At 44.2% G+C, this 17,063-nt stretch overlaps 1 protein-coding gene across 2 annotated transcripts; it reads left to right on the forward strand.

The window, feature by feature from the left end:
• Nucleotides 1-4,760: 4,760 nt before the first annotated feature.
• TBX22 (T-box transcription factor 22) lies at nucleotides 4,761-16,792 on the forward strand. 2 transcript variants are annotated; one of them, XM_024204769.1, is made up of 9 exons: nucleotides 4,761-4,827; nucleotides 5,122-5,247; nucleotides 5,978-6,131; nucleotides 6,979-7,080; nucleotides 8,562-8,736; nucleotides 9,978-10,142; nucleotides 10,943-11,007; nucleotides 11,284-11,369; nucleotides 15,712-16,792. In XM_024204769.1, exons 1-9 carry the CDS (start codon nucleotides 4,761-4,763, stop codon nucleotides 16,320-16,322), a joined length of 1,551 nt encoding a protein of 516 aa, XP_024060537.1. In that variant the 3' UTR covers nucleotides 16,323-16,792. The 2 variants fall into 2 exon arrangements, with proteins under 2 accessions (XP_024060537.1, XP_024060538.1); XM_024204770.1 differs by lacking the exon at nucleotides 4,761-4,827 and having other exon boundaries at nucleotides 5,073-5,247.
• The last annotated feature ends 271 nt before the right edge of the window (nucleotides 16,793-17,063 follow it).

Here is a 17,063-nt window from a genome sequence, read left to right on the forward strand (position 1 = left end):
TGCCTGTTCTGTTCATTTCCTCTGGGACATCCAACATTGGCCACTGTCGGAAAACAGGATACTGGGCTAGATGGACGTTTGGTCTGACCCAGTATGGCCATTCTTTTGTTCTTATGGTCTATCTGAGTCACATGCCTGGATCTGGGAAACTGAGAGACAAATGCTTTTGGAACAATGGATTCACCTGGGTTCTACTTTATTTGGTTCAAGAGATTTTCCCTGGTCAGTGACTGTGGCTTCCCCATGTTTAAGACCCATTTTGCTGTGTTGTGTACCCTGTTCTGTTCAGTAAAAGTTGCACCCTTCACACCATTTCTCTGCATAAACGTGTCATGTTCCCCTTCAAGTCATATGCATATTCCATTATTCTGAGTTAGAGATAATTTTATAACTTAGAAGTAGCAAAACCACCTAGGCCACCTCTAAGAAGTAGAACGACAAGGCACATTCCACACATACGGTATTCTACTTACAGCAGTACATGCCATATGTCTTACTTTCTATATATAGATATTTTCTATCTTGTCCTGTAATTTAGAATTCCATTTTGGTGTCTGGCTTTGTAAGAGCTAGAGTCAGAAGCTGCTGCCTATTCCCTTGAACAAGAAATGTTCCACATCTTGCAAAGGATTCAGGCAGTCTGGAAATTTCTTTGCTATTGCTGCAGTGTCAGAATATTATACATTTATCCCAACTCACTCTCGAAGTTGACAGTGACACTAGACTCTAATGTTCCAAATGCTGGGGACACGATTAAAAGGCATATGAAAATAAAATTAGACTCTAACACCTTTGTAATCCATGAAGCCACTTCTATTGTGTATATTTAAGGCTGACACCAAGAGGTAGAGTGGGGAGGTGGTTATGTAAGAACACCCTTGACAACTGAATTACACTTCTTTGGGCAAACTGTTTAAGCTTTTCTATGCCTCAGTTTGCCCAGCTGTAAAATGGTTATGTTCAAGCTTTGTGTATAATGTAATTATGCAACCTTGGAAATGGCTGTGGATGTTACCTTTTATTCAGACTGAAGCATAAATCCCTGTTTGCGGCACATGAATGCATACACATGCTGCATACCTCTGCTTTTAAGTTTCTTTTAGGGCCTTTTTATCTTCTTGCTCTCTCCTTCCCTGTCTCTTTCTTTGCTTTGTGCTTTCCCCAGCAGTGGAAGGGGATGGATTTCCTATGACTGTTCCAAGAATGCTGTCCTTAAAAATACAGAGTGAGAGGCAGCAAGATGATCTTTCCAGAGTGAGGACACCAACAAAGGCAAAAGTAACTGCCGGTCTGCCTAGGCCTTCTCTCAGGGATGGCGGTGGACTTTCCACTCTGAGCTTTACCAGCTGGGGAAAGGAGAGGCATCAACAATTTATAATCTGCCCCTTGCCAGTGGGTCTTAGGAGCCCTGCAGGAGCAGAGACTGTGACCAGCTGAAGGAGTGGGGGAGCAAAGGCAGCAGTGACAATAGGGGCTGCAGCACTTGGGGGATGAGAGGACGCAGCAGAGGCAGTTGCTACTTAGGGATCTAGTTGCCAGATGGGGATCCTGTGTTCTAACAAGCCAAAGCTTTGCTCACATAAATGGCTGCACAATTCCCCTTTGCTGCATAATTAGGGTACAGCTCTGCCTCATGAACCCTGTGACGTAAATGTGTGTCTGTGTGTGAGCTGCTGTCTCATTTAGGCCTAAGGCTTCTATGGGGTCTGGAGTATACGGTAAAACCCCAAAATTAGGACTGACTCACTCTAGGCCTTATGTCAGCACAGGGATTCAGGGGGTAGAAAGGCTGCCCAGAGGCTTGCTCTGGTGCAAGGGGCCTGCAACTCCTGCTTTGGCAGGACCCCAGAGTCAGGCAGCACAGCTCCAGAAAGTGGGAGGGGTTTGGCCAAGTTGCTGGGGGCTGCTGATTCAATGCGGTTTCCAGGCAATCTCCATTGGTGGGGCTCCTATGGAGGCCTAGCCACAATATGGAGCAGCCCTCCTCCAGTGGAACCCCAGGGAGCACGGGAAGACAAACCCTGCCTGCCAGCAATTGCTGGGGAAGGGGAGTACAATTTGCAGCCACTCCACCAGCAGGGCTGAATCAAGCCAATTGATTTCCATGCGTGGCTTACCTGAAAATATTTGTGACAATGAATCATAGAAATAGAAATCATAGAAATGTTGGGCTAGAAGGGATCTTGACAGGCCATCAAGTCCAGCCCCCGTGCAGAAGCAGGACCAAGTAAACCTAGACCATCCCTGACAGATGTATGTCCAACCTGTTCTTAAAAACCTCCAGTGAGGGGCATTCCACAACCTCCCTTGATGGCCTGTTCAAATATCCATGAGTTTGCTCAAACATGAAATCACCACAGGAATGGGTACATCCGTTCCCAGTGTCTTCATGAGAAATCTCCCTGTTACAAAGAGTGGCATAAGAGTCACAGCTGCTTCTACTTTAAGAGCAACTGACATGTTGGGGAGGTGAAGACAGAGGTCCAGAACAAAGCTTTTAATACACCTCTGTTGAGCCAGTCAGGAGGCAGAGATTTACATAGGTTGGCATCAGAGGTGAATAATCTGGTTCACTGAATTAAATGGCAGCTGATCAAGATGCATGTACCGGCTTGGCCCCAGCTACCTGAGAAACTACCTGTCTTTGTGGCTGTTGAGATCAACTGGAACACTCATGCTAAAAGCCTCTGGATTGGAACGTCTGGGAGCACTAGGCAAGGGGTCCGGGTTGGGAGACTCAGGTCTGGAACTCCCCTCTTCCATTTGTCTGGGAGAGATCAAGGCCACAGGGCATGGTATAAAGGCCATCTGTTCACTCGGAGTGACTTTGCCCTCAGTATGGAGCTCACCCACAAAATACCCCTGCGCCATTTAAGATGCAGGTGGAGGGCAAACGTGTGAGTGCACTCGCTGCTCCAGCCCACGGATAGTGACCGAGAACGGGCTGTACTACAGCTTTGCACCCAGGTCCCTGGTTGGAAAGTGGCTTCTGCCCTCTCTCCCCAAACACCTCTGTGCACATCGCTGGCAAAGGGCCTGATTGCTCAGTCTGCTTGGGGCACGTTAATTTCATCTCCCGAAGCTTTTGCTGGAGAGGGACTAAGCCTAGGGTTGAGTGAGTCTGTTCGTTTTTCAGCAGCTCATTTTGTCTTGTTTCTAAGAATGTGTGTGTGCGCCCTAGGGACAAGTGTGATGGGTGCATAAAAAGTAATCAATAAATATTCGATCAGACGGATTGAAACTGCTGTGGTGTTGACCTTTGAAGAGGTTAAAAATAGTCAAGTCCTGATTCATCCTCAGGACTTCCTTAGCCGATCAAGACCAGACTGTTCTTATCTTTTTACACTTACCTATCACCCAGGAGGTCTGGGAGGTTAATTCAATTAATGTCTGTAAAAGCGCTTTGAGATCCCGGAATGTAAGTGGTTATTGAATTAGAGAAATTTGATTTATATAAATAAGAGCTGTGAATTTAGAGCAGAATGTAAATCCTACTGTTTGGTTTGATTTTGCTTTTGCTTTTTAAATCGAGGTTCTTTATGAATCAACTTTGCTGATTTTGCGAAGTATTATATTTATTATAAAAGATACTGGCTGAAATATTAACAATAGTATCCAATATCTACTTTCCCTAATTGTATAAATATTCTCAATACACCACATAGCATTTTTATCCTGGGAAAGGAGGAACGAATGATGCATTGACATTCTCAGTAGTCCTCAATAATGAGTGAATTATATTTGTATAAATTGGTTGGCAAGGATAAATATACAGTTATTTCCCTTTCTGTCACATTTTAAACGGGATGGAAGTTGTTTTAAGGCACTTTTCAATAACATTTCCAAGCAGGAAGAAGAGATTTGTAATATTTGGAAACTGACTAGTCACTGGAGTTATAGCTGAAATCGTTTCAAAGGAAAGGAACTATACCCTCGAATGACCGGGTTTTGCAGGGCTCAGATTATATTTCTGTTCATCAGTAAATGAGGGGAAGATCTGTTCTGAGAATTGGTAACTTAATCGTTGCATTTTTATTATTTTAAATCTCTGAAGACTTGTGTTGTAGCCTTGCCTTTGTCTGTTATATGGACATCTGCAACACAGCGAAGCTATTCGAATTAGTAACTGAAATGAATAATTTGAATAAAATATTTTGATTTTTCCCCTTCTAATCTGCTGCAGATGCTGGCTCCTGGGTGGCAGTGATACAGTGTCCTTGTCCTGCCTTGGAAGTGAAAACGTGTAAATGTTACATCCTTGATCCTGTTAAAAAAAATCCTTCGTCTTGCCCTTACGAAGGAGTCGCCTACACCTGGGGGTAGGGAACTACAGTTTGACTCGATGAGCTTTAAAACCCAAAAAGAGGTCAGTTTGCTTTAATAGCACCTTTTAGGTTTCCGAGGAGGGAAAACAAGGCAGTTGAAGTGAATCACACACGCTGTGTCTTAATTGGGGTAGCAAAAGCCTAGAGAGATTTTTGCTGGTTCTGGTTAAACATTATTTGCACTTTTGTTGGAAAAGTGGCCCCTAGTGTGCAATTATGTCACATTTCTTTGGCTTTTACAATTGAATGCAGAACAGTAACCTCTTTGATTTATCCTAGACGGGGCAGACTCCCTCTTTTCCCCACTCCTTCCCTCCTTTTCTGTCTTCCCCCCTTTTTTCCTTAGCCCTAGGAACTGTCACTCAATGTTTTTTACGCTCCCAACAGTTTCCAAAACAAACAGTGGTGCCTGCAGCCTTCTATTGATTCAGTTGGATGCAACAGTATCTCTCTCACGCGGCTGCTCCCCAATCGGAGCTGCTCCGTCTGCCAGTGAGGGCAGGTCTGTTCCCTAAAAATTCCTCCCCTTGCCAATCTCGTAGAACCAGCAGGAGGAATAAATCGAGGGATTTAACCTGCCGCGGGTGCCCGCATGCACGATGTGGAGGCAGTGCGAGGGAAGCGGCTGTCAGGAGGAACCTTACCGCTCCTGCCCGAGGGGGCTTTTCGCTCTATTTTAAGATTTGCGGGATTTCCTTCCCGTTTTTAAAGGATCAGGCTTGAAGTTCCGCTCGGGAGGATCCAATTTGCGCCGGGATGGCTCTAAGCTCCCGAGCTCACGCTTTCTCCGTTGAAGCCTTAGTGGGGAAATCCGCAAAGAGGAAACTGCAGGACTTCAGAGATGAGAAACAACCGCATCGCGCGGAGAAGGGAGAGGAGGACGGGACCGGCTGCAGAGGGACCGGGAAAAGCCAGGAACCTGGTTAGTATCCCCCGTTTTTCTCTTTAAATAACGTCTGACAGGAGCTGGCGCAGAGATTCCTTCGTGGCTAAAGGCTTCACGAACTCACGCAAGATGGGTTCCGCTCCTCAAACTCCGCAGCCAGGTCACGGGGAGAGGCTGCGGGGAGCCTGAGATCTGCATACATGCAAAACTACAGCCATGTATGAAAAACTTCCCGAGCTCTCTGGCTGACGTGCGGGAGCTGAGCCGCATCTCCATTTGTTTCCCCAGCCCGGCAGACCAGCAGGTTTCATAGAAACAGACCGAATAACTTGCCCGGGTGGTGCACGCGAAACTTCCCGGTGGTTTGAATAAACTCCCTGAACGCCCTGTCTCACCTGAGCGGGTTCCCGGTTCCTGTGCAAACCCGTAACTAGAGAAGGGAGCGCTGCCCTCGGCTCAGGTTTGACACAGAAGGATTTGTGCCTGCCACAGAAAATAACCTTTGCCTGCCTTTTCCACCCCGGGCCCTGTTAATCTCCAGGCGCTCGCAGGGATGGTTAGTCTAGATTAGAGTAATCTAGACTAACCATCAGTATTCTGTATTATAGATTAAATATTTTCCCTTCTGCTGCAGCCCGTATCCAGAAAGCCAGTGCCCAGGGTGGGGGCTCTGCAGGCTAATTCAGGGGCAGGGGGGCATTTCTGTACATGTAAACTTGCTCTGAACAGGAACCGTGTAAATGCTTCTCATTTCTGTTCCTGGCAGAAAAGAGACCTAAAGCAGGCACATCGGCTTCTTTCTCGGCTAGCGCCGAAAATCAAGAAGCGAAGGATGATATCCACGTGGAACTGCAAGGCTCTGAACTCTGGAAAAGATTTCATGAGATCGGCACGGAAATGATTATTACCAAAGCCGGCAGGTATGGCAGAGCCAGTAAGCCTTGGGGTCTGGGTGATTGCATGTAATTCATGGGTGATAGCCATAGGGTGTCTTCTGGTCCAAGAAAAACCCAGGTTCTTAAATACGTTTGTTGTGCTTTCGATTGCTTGTGCTAACGATTCAAAACCTACGGGACGTTCTAGAGAGCGTTGTAAAATATAAAACTGAATCCATTCATTAAACCCCTTTGTCAAAGATTTGGCAACTGGACCAGAAGTAAACCAGTAGCCATGCGTTCAAAAAAAGTGTAGTATGAATTTATGCATGATAACTGGAATAGTAGCCTGTAAAATCTTCATACTTAATGTTCCAATATATCTCCTACAGACTATATTTGGTGTGTGTTTTCTCTTAAATATTTTAATCAACACGAGTATTAGCAATATCGATATGAACAACATTACAAATGTTAACAACAAATGCGGGTATGTAACCTAATATTAGAAACCACGATCAGTGGAATTCTGTTTTACTATAGCGATCGTTTTTTTTCATGCATATACTTTAATATTTCCCATATAGTAGATCTTACGGCAACTGTTTACATACAGCTAAAATGTTCCTTACCTCCACGAGCACCCGCGCATAACAGATATTTTACTCCGCACGTTCTGTGTAGTGTTTTGTGCTAAGAGCGACAACCCCCAGAGGATTTCACTCCTCATATTTTCGGTGCAATCCCATTTCCCATTCCTCGAAAGGGAATATTTTAAAAAAATTAGTTTTCGACTTTTAAACTGGGAGCTTTGTCCTGAAACTTTTTACTCCCGCCTTACAAGTTTCAAGCGAAAGAGGGAGAATAACGGGCTCCTTTCTCCATCCCGCAGGAGAATGTTTCCCTCTGTCAGGGTGAAAGTGAAGGGTCTGGAGCCAGCGAAACAATATTACGTCGCCATTGACGTGGTCCCTGTGGACTCCAAAAGATACAGGTAAAGAAACGGATCCACCAAATGCCGCGCGTTTTACAGCGAAACCAAACCAGCCTGCACCATGCACGTTGATTACAATAACTAGCTGATTACCTACGAGTCCGACCAGCAAAAGAGCCTTCTCCCCACCTCATTTCGGTGAAACTCCCTAGCGCCCAGCCTCAGAGCGGCGGCTCTCACACGCGTGTCCGGCGGCAGTTTCACCCGCGCGTTGCAAAGCGCGCCCCGCTGCCTCTCTGCGCAGCAAACACCCCCGGGAGAGTTTTCCTGCCTAGGGCGTCTCTGCGCTTGACTGAGGCATCTTGCAGCTCCGTAGGATGCCTCTCCTGTCGGTGCTCCCTTGACCGTCCCTGCCCCGGGTGTGTGCGCGCCCGGGGCAGGGCAATGCGTCCAGTCCCCAGCCCCTAGGCAGGTTCCTTGTGGCCTGGAGCCCCCGAGGGTGCTGGGGGGTGGGGAGGGGAAGCCAGCTCCGCGGGTCTGTGCGGTTTGCTCAGCAGTCACCGAATGACAGGTGTGTGAAAGGGACACGGCGTGATCGCCGCCCGGAGGGGACAGGCCCTGGCTCCCGAGTACCAAGGGCTATTTCGGTGTGTGGGTGTGTGCAAAGATTATCGGTGTAACCCGGAGGGAGGTTCAGAGCCGGCCTTGCTTTGGGTGCAACAGCGAAATGACCCAACACAGACACAACAAGCAGCCTTGCCCAGCCCCCCCCCCCGCAGCCCCCCCAGCGCAATCAACCCGCAGGGCCCGGGGGTGCAATGAAACTAGCGCCCCCCGGGGCTGTGCGCCGGCCGGCGGGGCTCCGGGCTCCCAGGGCCAATTCCACCGCCCAGGAACAGGAGCTGAGAACGGGCGGGGAACCTAAACCCAGGAAGGAAACGGGGGGGGGGGGAAGTTGTTTCTCACCTAAGCCCCCCCCACACACACACACAGGTGACACAGATGACGAGGCAGAGGCCAACAAAGCAGCGGGACCAACTGATAACTCCGAGTTTGAATTGCAGCCCTTTAGAAACACATTTGTCTTAGCGGGCGCACGTGCGCACAGGGAGAGTGTCTGCAGCGCGGAGAGCCCGCGGGGGTCCTGCTTCTCCTGGCCAGGAGTACCCCCCCTTGCCCCCGCGCTGCCAGCCCTGAAGGGATGGGTGAGGCCGACCCAGCTGCTGGGTTTCCCCGTGCAGGGCGCACACACCTCCTGGGCACAGCCTGGCTTGGGAAACAAGCTCCACCGCTGGGGAGCTGACGCGGTGCCCAGCCCCGGCTATGAGCCGGCAGAGCGCTCGGGCTCCGCGGATCTCACTCAGCGGCGCAGATCGGTTTCCTCGGCTGTTGGCGTCCGGGAATACAGGCCACCCCAATGAACGCCCTGGCCCTTCCCCGTCCTGCTGCGCCCCTGGGGAGCCACAGGCCTTCCCTCGGCCTCGCTGCCGGGCCGGGGTCCGGCTGTTGTCTGCTGACCCCGCTGTGCCCTCCCGTTCTAGGTATGTCTACCACAGCTCCCAGTGGATGGTGGCTGGGAACACAGACCACTCCTGTATAACGCCCAGGCTCTATATCCACCCGGATTCCCCCTGCTCGGGAGAGACCTGGATGAGGCAAATCATCAGCTTCGACAGGGTGAAACTCACCAACAATGAGATGGACGACAAAGGGCATGTAGGTGTGGACTTAGCCCGGTTCTCGTCCGGCAGGGGGGAGGGAGGCGGACAGGGGCAGCCCCCCGGGAGGCGGACCTCCCCCCGCGCGCAGCCCCTTCAGCTTGATTTCTTGTCTGGAGAGAATCGTCACTTGCCCCTGGACGGGCAGAGGTGGGAAGGGGTTTATCCGGCTGCAGTGCTGGGTGCGGGATAAATGCACTTGAACAGTGTGTGGGGCTTTCTCTCGCTGTCCCTGGGCCATCCCGCTTCCAGTCTGTGGCTGGATCCGGGGCACATGCTTCCAGGGGAAGCTGAGGAAAGAGGGACTGACCAGGAACCGCGCTGGGGACTCCAGGCCCCCCCTTGGGGCGAGGCCAAGACCCTAAAGACGCAAAAAGCAACAGAGAGTCCTGTGGCACCTTTAAGACTAACAGATGTATTGGAGCATAAGCATGCGTCTGACGAAGTGGGTATTCACCCAGGAAAGCTTATGCTCCAATACATCTGTTAGTCGTAAAGGTGCCACAGGACCCTCTGCTGCTTTTTACAGAGCCAGACTAACACGGCTACCCCTCTGATAAAGACGCAAAGCGTTTTTCAGGCAAGTCAGATGCCAGGCAGGGAAGCGCCACGCGGACTCAGTGGGTGTCCATAAGCCACGTTATTCCAAGTGCCCAGCACCCAGCAGAGATCGGGAAGGAGGGTTATAGCTGCACACAAGAGCCACAACCTTACAGCCTTTCCACTGCAGTCATTTGTGACAGAAAGCGCCTAAATCCTGCACGGCTGGGGGAGGGGGGTAGATTTTAGGGAATATCCCAAACTCAGCTACAATCTGTCCCTTTCTTCTTGAGTTAAACGAACTGGATTTTCGAGTCACCAGTTCCTATCCGGATCGGGGGGCTTGTTTTCCGCCCTAAATATTGTACGAAGATCGGGAGAGCAGTTTGGAGGAGGCGCTGCCAGTGCTGCCCTTTGGTGGGGATTTGGGGCGGAGGAGAAACGATCACCAGAGAGCCGAGCCGTTGAAGCTGGGGAGGGTGTGTGTGTTTTGCTGGTATTTGCGAAATAAAACAAACGGGGCTTTACAAAGCAAAATGGACGGACACACACACACACGAATCAGCTCGGGGAACGGGAGCAGGCGGGAGCTCCTTGGCTATTGCTAATGGGAGAAGAATTTCAGTCGGACACAGGGGTTCTTGTCCCTTTCTGTGCGGAGGGGAGAGCTGCTCACCCTCTTTTCCTTGCAATTTACAGATTATCCTGCAGTCCATGCACAAGTACAAACCCAGAGTGCACGTGATTGTGCAGGATTCCAGATTTGATCTGGCCCAGATCCAGTCTCTGCCAGCGGAAGGGGTTAAAACCTTTTCATTTAAGGAAACCGAATTCACCACTGTAACGGCTTATCAAAACCAGCAGGTAAAGCGGCCCGGGGAACAAGGAGAGCTTCACCTTTGTTGGATTCCCGGGAAACAGAACCGCAGCTGGAATCCTGGATTTTTAACTTTGTTTTTTTTTATTAATTTTGAGCATGTTCCATAACACACGCTAGGATATATTGTGGCCCGTTACTGGCAGTTTAGGCAGGGCTGGTATTTTCAGTAAGAAATCCCTGGAGATTTGCTCTCCCCAGGGACTTGACTACAACAATAATAATAAATACTAATTGTATTTAGAAAAGGCCTGATGCTGCGAGGTGCTGAGTCCTATTCCTATTGACTTCAGCACCTTGTAGGACCTGGCACTGCTCTCACAGACTGCCACAGGACTAGGGGACCTAGGCGGTGCTTTGTAATAAACAACGCGGTACAATGTTATGGAAATAGCATTAAAAACATGTGCACAAAACTGCAGATAAAATAAATAGAAGGGAAACTTGTTTAGAAAATATCAAAGGGAAAGGAACTCAGTCTGCGTGAGATTAAGGAATCATCATAATAATTAATAAATGCTGCTTTAAAGTGCATAGGGAGGGAGGGATATTTATAATAGAAACAATTGCCATATTTGGGCCAAATCTTGTCCTGTCGTTCCATTGAAGTCAACAGGGCTATATGGAGGATCCAGGAAAGTAGATTTTAATCTAAACAATACAATTCAATATAACAATCAGCAGAAGTGAGGAAAACTATACCCCTGTTATATCATTTTAATCCTACTTTCGCCTGGTTTTATTTACTCACTACAATTATTTGATTATTGTAATTTTTAATCTATAGATTACCAAACTGAAAATAGACAGGAATCCCTTTGCTAAAGGATTTAGAGACCCTGGGAGAAACAGGTAATTTTTATAAATTGTCAACCACAAATTCTATTCATTCTCATGTGTGTAAAAAGATCTGTGCTCTATTTCTTACTACTTTTAATTTACTATTTTAATTTTAGATTTGAAATTACTTTGTTAACTGACTGAAAAGAAAGAAAAGAGAGAATGCTTTAGAATATTTATGTAATCTTTCTTTATGAAAGATATCTAGTAAGGCAGGAAGTCCGCAAATGTAATTCTCTGCAGGAGCCATATCCACCAAGTCACTGAATTCCAAGTTCTACTTTATAGGGGAGTGCTGGATGGACTTTTGGAAACATATCCATGGAGGCCACCACTTACTCTGGATTTTAAGACCTTTGGTGCAGAAACCCAAGGTGAGTTTTGAATGTTCAAGTGGTTTCTAAAGTGTAAACAAAATTAAGCGTAAAATAGAAATAATCTAACTGTTGTGCATGCGTGAAATGACATGACATTAGCAGGATGCCATTCTAGGTGATGGCACTGTGATTAAAGGATTAGAATTCAAATTTACTGCCTCTGTCCTTTCTTGATGTTTATACTTAATAACAACTACCTAGTTGATTGTTTCCGTGAGCGAGACAATATTTTTACATTAACTCTTTATTCATTTTCAAATCAAATGACATTGAAGAATAAATAAATATCTAAAAAGGACAAAAAAGTAAATACATTAAGTCAATAATAACAACAACTCGTTTAGGGACAGCTACCTCAGGCCCTGATCCTGCAAAGAGCTGTGCCCAGGAGGATCCTTGCACCATTTCAGTGGGGCTCATAGAGGTGCAAAATTCCACCCTCCTGGAGCTTATTGTAGGTTTGAAGCCTTAAAGACCATCTATCACATTATATTTTATCTGGTGACTAAAGGCCATCTTGAGATGCTTGAGTTAATGCCATCATATTTGAACATCTGGTGGTGGGGCATTTTCAGTGAAGGACCCTTTGCTATAAAATTCATTCCCTCTGCTGGTCTAATACAGGCTGAGCTCCACCTTTTTGGGTGTGAAGTCTGTATTCTTTCCATGATAATGTGTCAATTAGTTAATTATTAAGTGCTGTAGTTAATGTATTTTAGCATTGTGCATAAACTTAAAGATTTTGATAAGTCCATGTATTAAATCTAAAAATAAGAGTACATACAATAAAATAAATATTACTCAGAGGAAGTGAGTAGATACCAAACAACATTCTGTAGACCTAATTCCACATACCTTATGCAAGAAAGACTCCTGTAGAAATTAATTTAAGGAGTATGAAACTTGCCCCATTAACATTTTAGTAATGCTTTAATGTCCACTAACCATTCAACTGGAGCTGAGAATATTGCAGGATTCACACCTATAACTTATATGAAAAAATAGTATTCAGCTGTTTTGGAGGGATATTTAGAATAGGTTTGTTATTTTGCTATCTTGTCACAAAATCCATACATTTCTTGTGATTGTCCATTCCATTCTAGAAAATTATCTTGAAATAGGATCATAATAATATCTAATTATATTTTCTATGGTTTGCTACTATTCTTTTTTGGATAAACAAAATCCAATGTTTAAATAGTAAAGAAGATGATACAATATCTAGAAATTATCAATAATAGGACATTTAACTGCTGCAAAGCTGCAAATAAGTGTTGCAAGATTTTTCAAATAAAAATTATCTCCATTGAGAAATTATTTGTTCGGAGCCCAATCCTGCAGAATTTACACAGGCAAAATGTCCACTGTAAGTTTTGCTTGAAGAATGTCTGCTCATAGAGCCAGATGAAAAACTGTGTCTCTACCATTGGAAAAAAAAATAAAAAAAAAAAAAAGGCTATGTTTACCAATTTAACACAGTCATTTACCTTATGAAAATTTTGAAGATTTCTATATTGTGGCATATACATCCCACATAATCTCAAAATGTGAATGGTTCCTATTTTATAAGATCAAGAACTCAAGATACATAGATATAGAGGCTACACACATAAATACTGTATAGAATTAATGCTGGTGTGGGATGTTATAAAAGTTTTTTCAGCATGAGTTTTGGATGGCTGCATTACACATAAGCGGCCTTAAGCAAAAGATAGCTAATACTGTTCAGAAGTTTGTAATGTTAGAAATAGTCCTAGAGGAGATGGATTAGTGGGCAGAGTGCAGGCAAGATGGTAAAAGGTGCATGATGAAAGCCATTTATGATGTGCATTTCATAGAAGTGCCAACTTTCATGGGTTTTATTGCTAGTCCCACAATATTTAGTGTTTTTCTTAATGGCCAATTTCCTGGCCATATGAACATATCTGAATCTCAGCTTTCATTTAAATAAAAATGAGTTTCTAGACATCTTGGTGGTGGAGAAAAGCTTGAAAACACACATCCTAAGGGCTTAAAACCTAGAAGGCAAATGATTTATTTAAAAAATCTCATGGTTTTTCAAGACAATTTCATGACTTGTTTGGGTCCAACTGACTTTTGAACAATTGGGCTGAGAATACTGATATCACCTTCACTTATATGATATGGGCACACACACACATACTCTGATACATGTATGCACAACTTGGTCTAAATACCCATTGTATTCAATGGGAATAAGATCAGGTCTAAATATTTGCACTGCAAAGAAAGCTAAGTGACCCAGGAAAAGTTTTTCAGTGACTTGTTGCGATGATTTGCTATGCTCTGCTTGCATTTCTAAAACACTGACAATGTGTCCATTAGCTACTCCTAAATAGGACTTGCATTTTTTTGTTAATAATTTAACTAAATAATTTCAGAACATAACAAGGCCATCTAGTCTAAACATGCCTACATAGATCCATCAGAACTGTAGAGCAGCTTATGGATGGGCAAGAATTTTCACATTCCAAAAGTTAACAGACCTGCCAAGGAATGGTGCACTACTGATAGTGATGCACACAGAGCGTAGACAAAATGAATACTGTAGATGCTGAAAAAATCTCAGCAACAATCTATTTATGGTACCTAATAAAAATGCTGAACCATATTTGCAGTATTATTTTATTCATTTCCCACCCCACAAAATCCAAAGATCTATTGGAAACCATTTTATGTACATTTTAAGGAGCATTTTAAGTTTATAATAATATTCTACACACTGTCCCCGACTTAGCTGCATTGAGACGACTTGTGCAAGTTTAGATAATGATCTTGCCATCACAAATGTGATCTTACATTGCTTAAATTGCCCCTAAAACACTATAATATTAATGAGAATTAGGGAGGAGGAGGAGAATGGGTCCTTTCTGTTGCCTGCTCCCTCTCCCATTGAAATCAATATTAAAACAGCAATTGACATCAGTGTGAAAAAGATGAAGGCCTTAATGTGCAAAAATATGCCATCATTCCTGTAAAATACATACATGATATGGTCTGCAGTTAATCTGAGAACAAGAATAGTTTCTACATTGCATCACTTCTTAAACTTTCACATTATATCAATCTCATATACTGACAGCAAAAAGTATAGAATATCAAAAGATTCCTCATAGACCATTACACACAAAACCTGACCAGATCATGTCTTGCGTACATGAATTTGAATTATAGTGTAAATGAAAAAAGATCCTAAACATGCCACAACCATTTTACAAATGTGACAAAAAGCAACTGGGGATATTTTGTTTTTTTCCGTGACAGCATTAATACATATAAATAAATGAGGAAAAAGTAGATCCAAAATTTTGTGATATAAGGTGCAATGGAGCTGTGCTAATACATCTGCAGGAGAAGAATGGAGCTTTTAAATGATGCCAACTTAAAATAATGTCAGCTTAGTAACAGGAATACACATTGCTGAAAACTTGTGCTGAACAATGGCATTATACACCAGTAACCTAATAAATGTAAAATAAGTGGATGTTGTTTTTCTAATAAATTTATGAAAGCACTCATTGATCCACTTCAGAAAATAGGATGTTAAATTGAAAAGAACGTTGAAAGTTGTTTGAGAAACAGTGATTAAAGATGTCTTATAAACTGCAATGGAAACTAAATAAAATGAGTCAATTCCTGTGATCAGGGGTGCAAGGTAAAATCGCCATCAATGCCGAATAAGAAGTATTTCTATTGTTATATGCAAGGAAAACCCCTGGAAATCACGAGGAAAATAGAGCACCTTAAACATGACACTGTTCATTTATAAACAGAAGAAGAGAATTGATTATACATAGAGGCCTGATTCAACAAGATATTTAAGAATGTGTGTGAGTTTCAGCACCTAAGAAGTTCCAATCAAGTTACTGGGACAAAAAAAAGAGAGATGTTAATGATATAACAAGGTATGATCAATATACAGGATGTTGCTTAATACTGTTAATTCTGTACTAAGATATGTACCTGTACGTGTCAAGAGAATGTAATTGTAATGTCTTATTGTAAATGACCCAAATATCAATAAATAAAATCTTTCCCCGTTCCTGCCGCAAAAAAGTTAATGGGAGTAGTCACATGTTTACACACACATGCATGACTACCTTGCTGAACTGGGGCCTAAATAATAAAGATTTGATGCATCATTTATGGATGGCTCTTGCCATAGTCCTGCTTGCAGAATTCCCTTTGGAGTCAGTAGATATTTAGATGAAAATGATAGCAGGCTACATTGACTTCAGTGTGGTCAGGATTCCACCCATAATTCTTATTTGTTAACATCCAATAGCATCATTTTGATGACTTTTGCTTTCATTTTTAGATGGGAGTTCTGGTTCTTCACCTACAACCTCAAGTGGTGGGACGCCATCTCCTCTGAACTCCTTGCTTTCTCCATCTTGCTCACCTCCTACGTTTCACTTGTCAGCGAGCAACATTGGAGGGTCATGCCCTGAAACATATCTACATAATCTCAGTTTGCCCCTTTACTACAAGATTTGTCCTACAAGCCTTTTGAGACAACAGTCACTTGTATTTCCAAGCCACGAAAAACTGGGAGGCACCAATCCACATATTTTACCCCACTTCATGATGGATGTGCCTGTGCTATCTTCCCTTGGCATAACAAATCTGAAAAATGGTAAATCTGAAGACTTAACTGGGCAGTGTCTACAAGTACCCAATTCTGCCAATCAAATGTTGTATGGATTACATGCATCTGGAAACATTTTCCCATCAAGTCCCATTGCTCGGGAAGCACTTAATTGTTCTTTACATTCTCCATATGGCTTATATGGTTATAACTTTTCTATGCCATCTAGACTGATGAACGCAACAAGCCATTTCAAAGTGAATGACAGCATTCCGACTTCTTTTAGAGATGGCAGATGTAATCATTCTATCTGGCACTCAGCAATTAACCATTGCCTCTAATGGAAATATATAACGTTTCTAACGCAGTGACATGTAAGCAAGTCTTTTCTTCAGTCGTTCCCAAAGGTTTGCTGATTATTGTATATAAAGTGCCTCATAATACAGGAGTGACCTGCCTCGATATGTAACGTTTCATATGCAACTGTGTTGTAAAAAATGTTCTGAGCATGGGGGACAACAAAATAGCCAACAACAGCGAGATGCCTTTTGGTAAGCGTTATTTATGTAATGTTCATAGGATAGGCGCAAACTTTACATTCACCCTTTTAATATTTGCACTCTGCAGCAGGAATGAACCTCAGCAACTAAGTATAATAAATACACAGTACTTTAAACATTATTTTCATGAAACTCTTTATCTAGCTTCCCATTTATTATCTTGAAGATGAAGGGCTAGCTTCTGCTCACCTTACTTGAGTTGTCCTACTGATGTTAATGGGACTATCTGAAGCCCTGATTTAGCAAACCGTCCCTATTCAGCTATGTGCTTAAGCCCATGCTTAAGACTTATTGACTTTATGGGGCACACTTAGAGCGAAGCAAGCATCTTGCTGACTCAAGACCTGAATGAACCAGCTTAGCAGGATTTGGTCCCAAATCTAAACATTTGATGTTGAAGGAAGGAAAGACTGACCGACAGTCCAAGGGCTTGATTATTCCTGGCCTAGAGTGGTGGGGAAAGGGCGTCTGATGAGAGAAGAGTTCAAGGTGCCTTCCTGTGCCTGTGCCCCTACACAGCAC

Source organism: Terrapene carolina, unplaced genomic scaffold, assembly GCF_002925995.2.
Source record: "Terrapene carolina triunguis isolate 2854851 unplaced genomic scaffold, T_m_triunguis-2.0 Scaffold131, whole genome shotgun sequence".
Classification (NCBI taxonomy): Eukaryota; Metazoa; Chordata; order Testudines; family Emydidae; genus Terrapene; species Terrapene triunguis.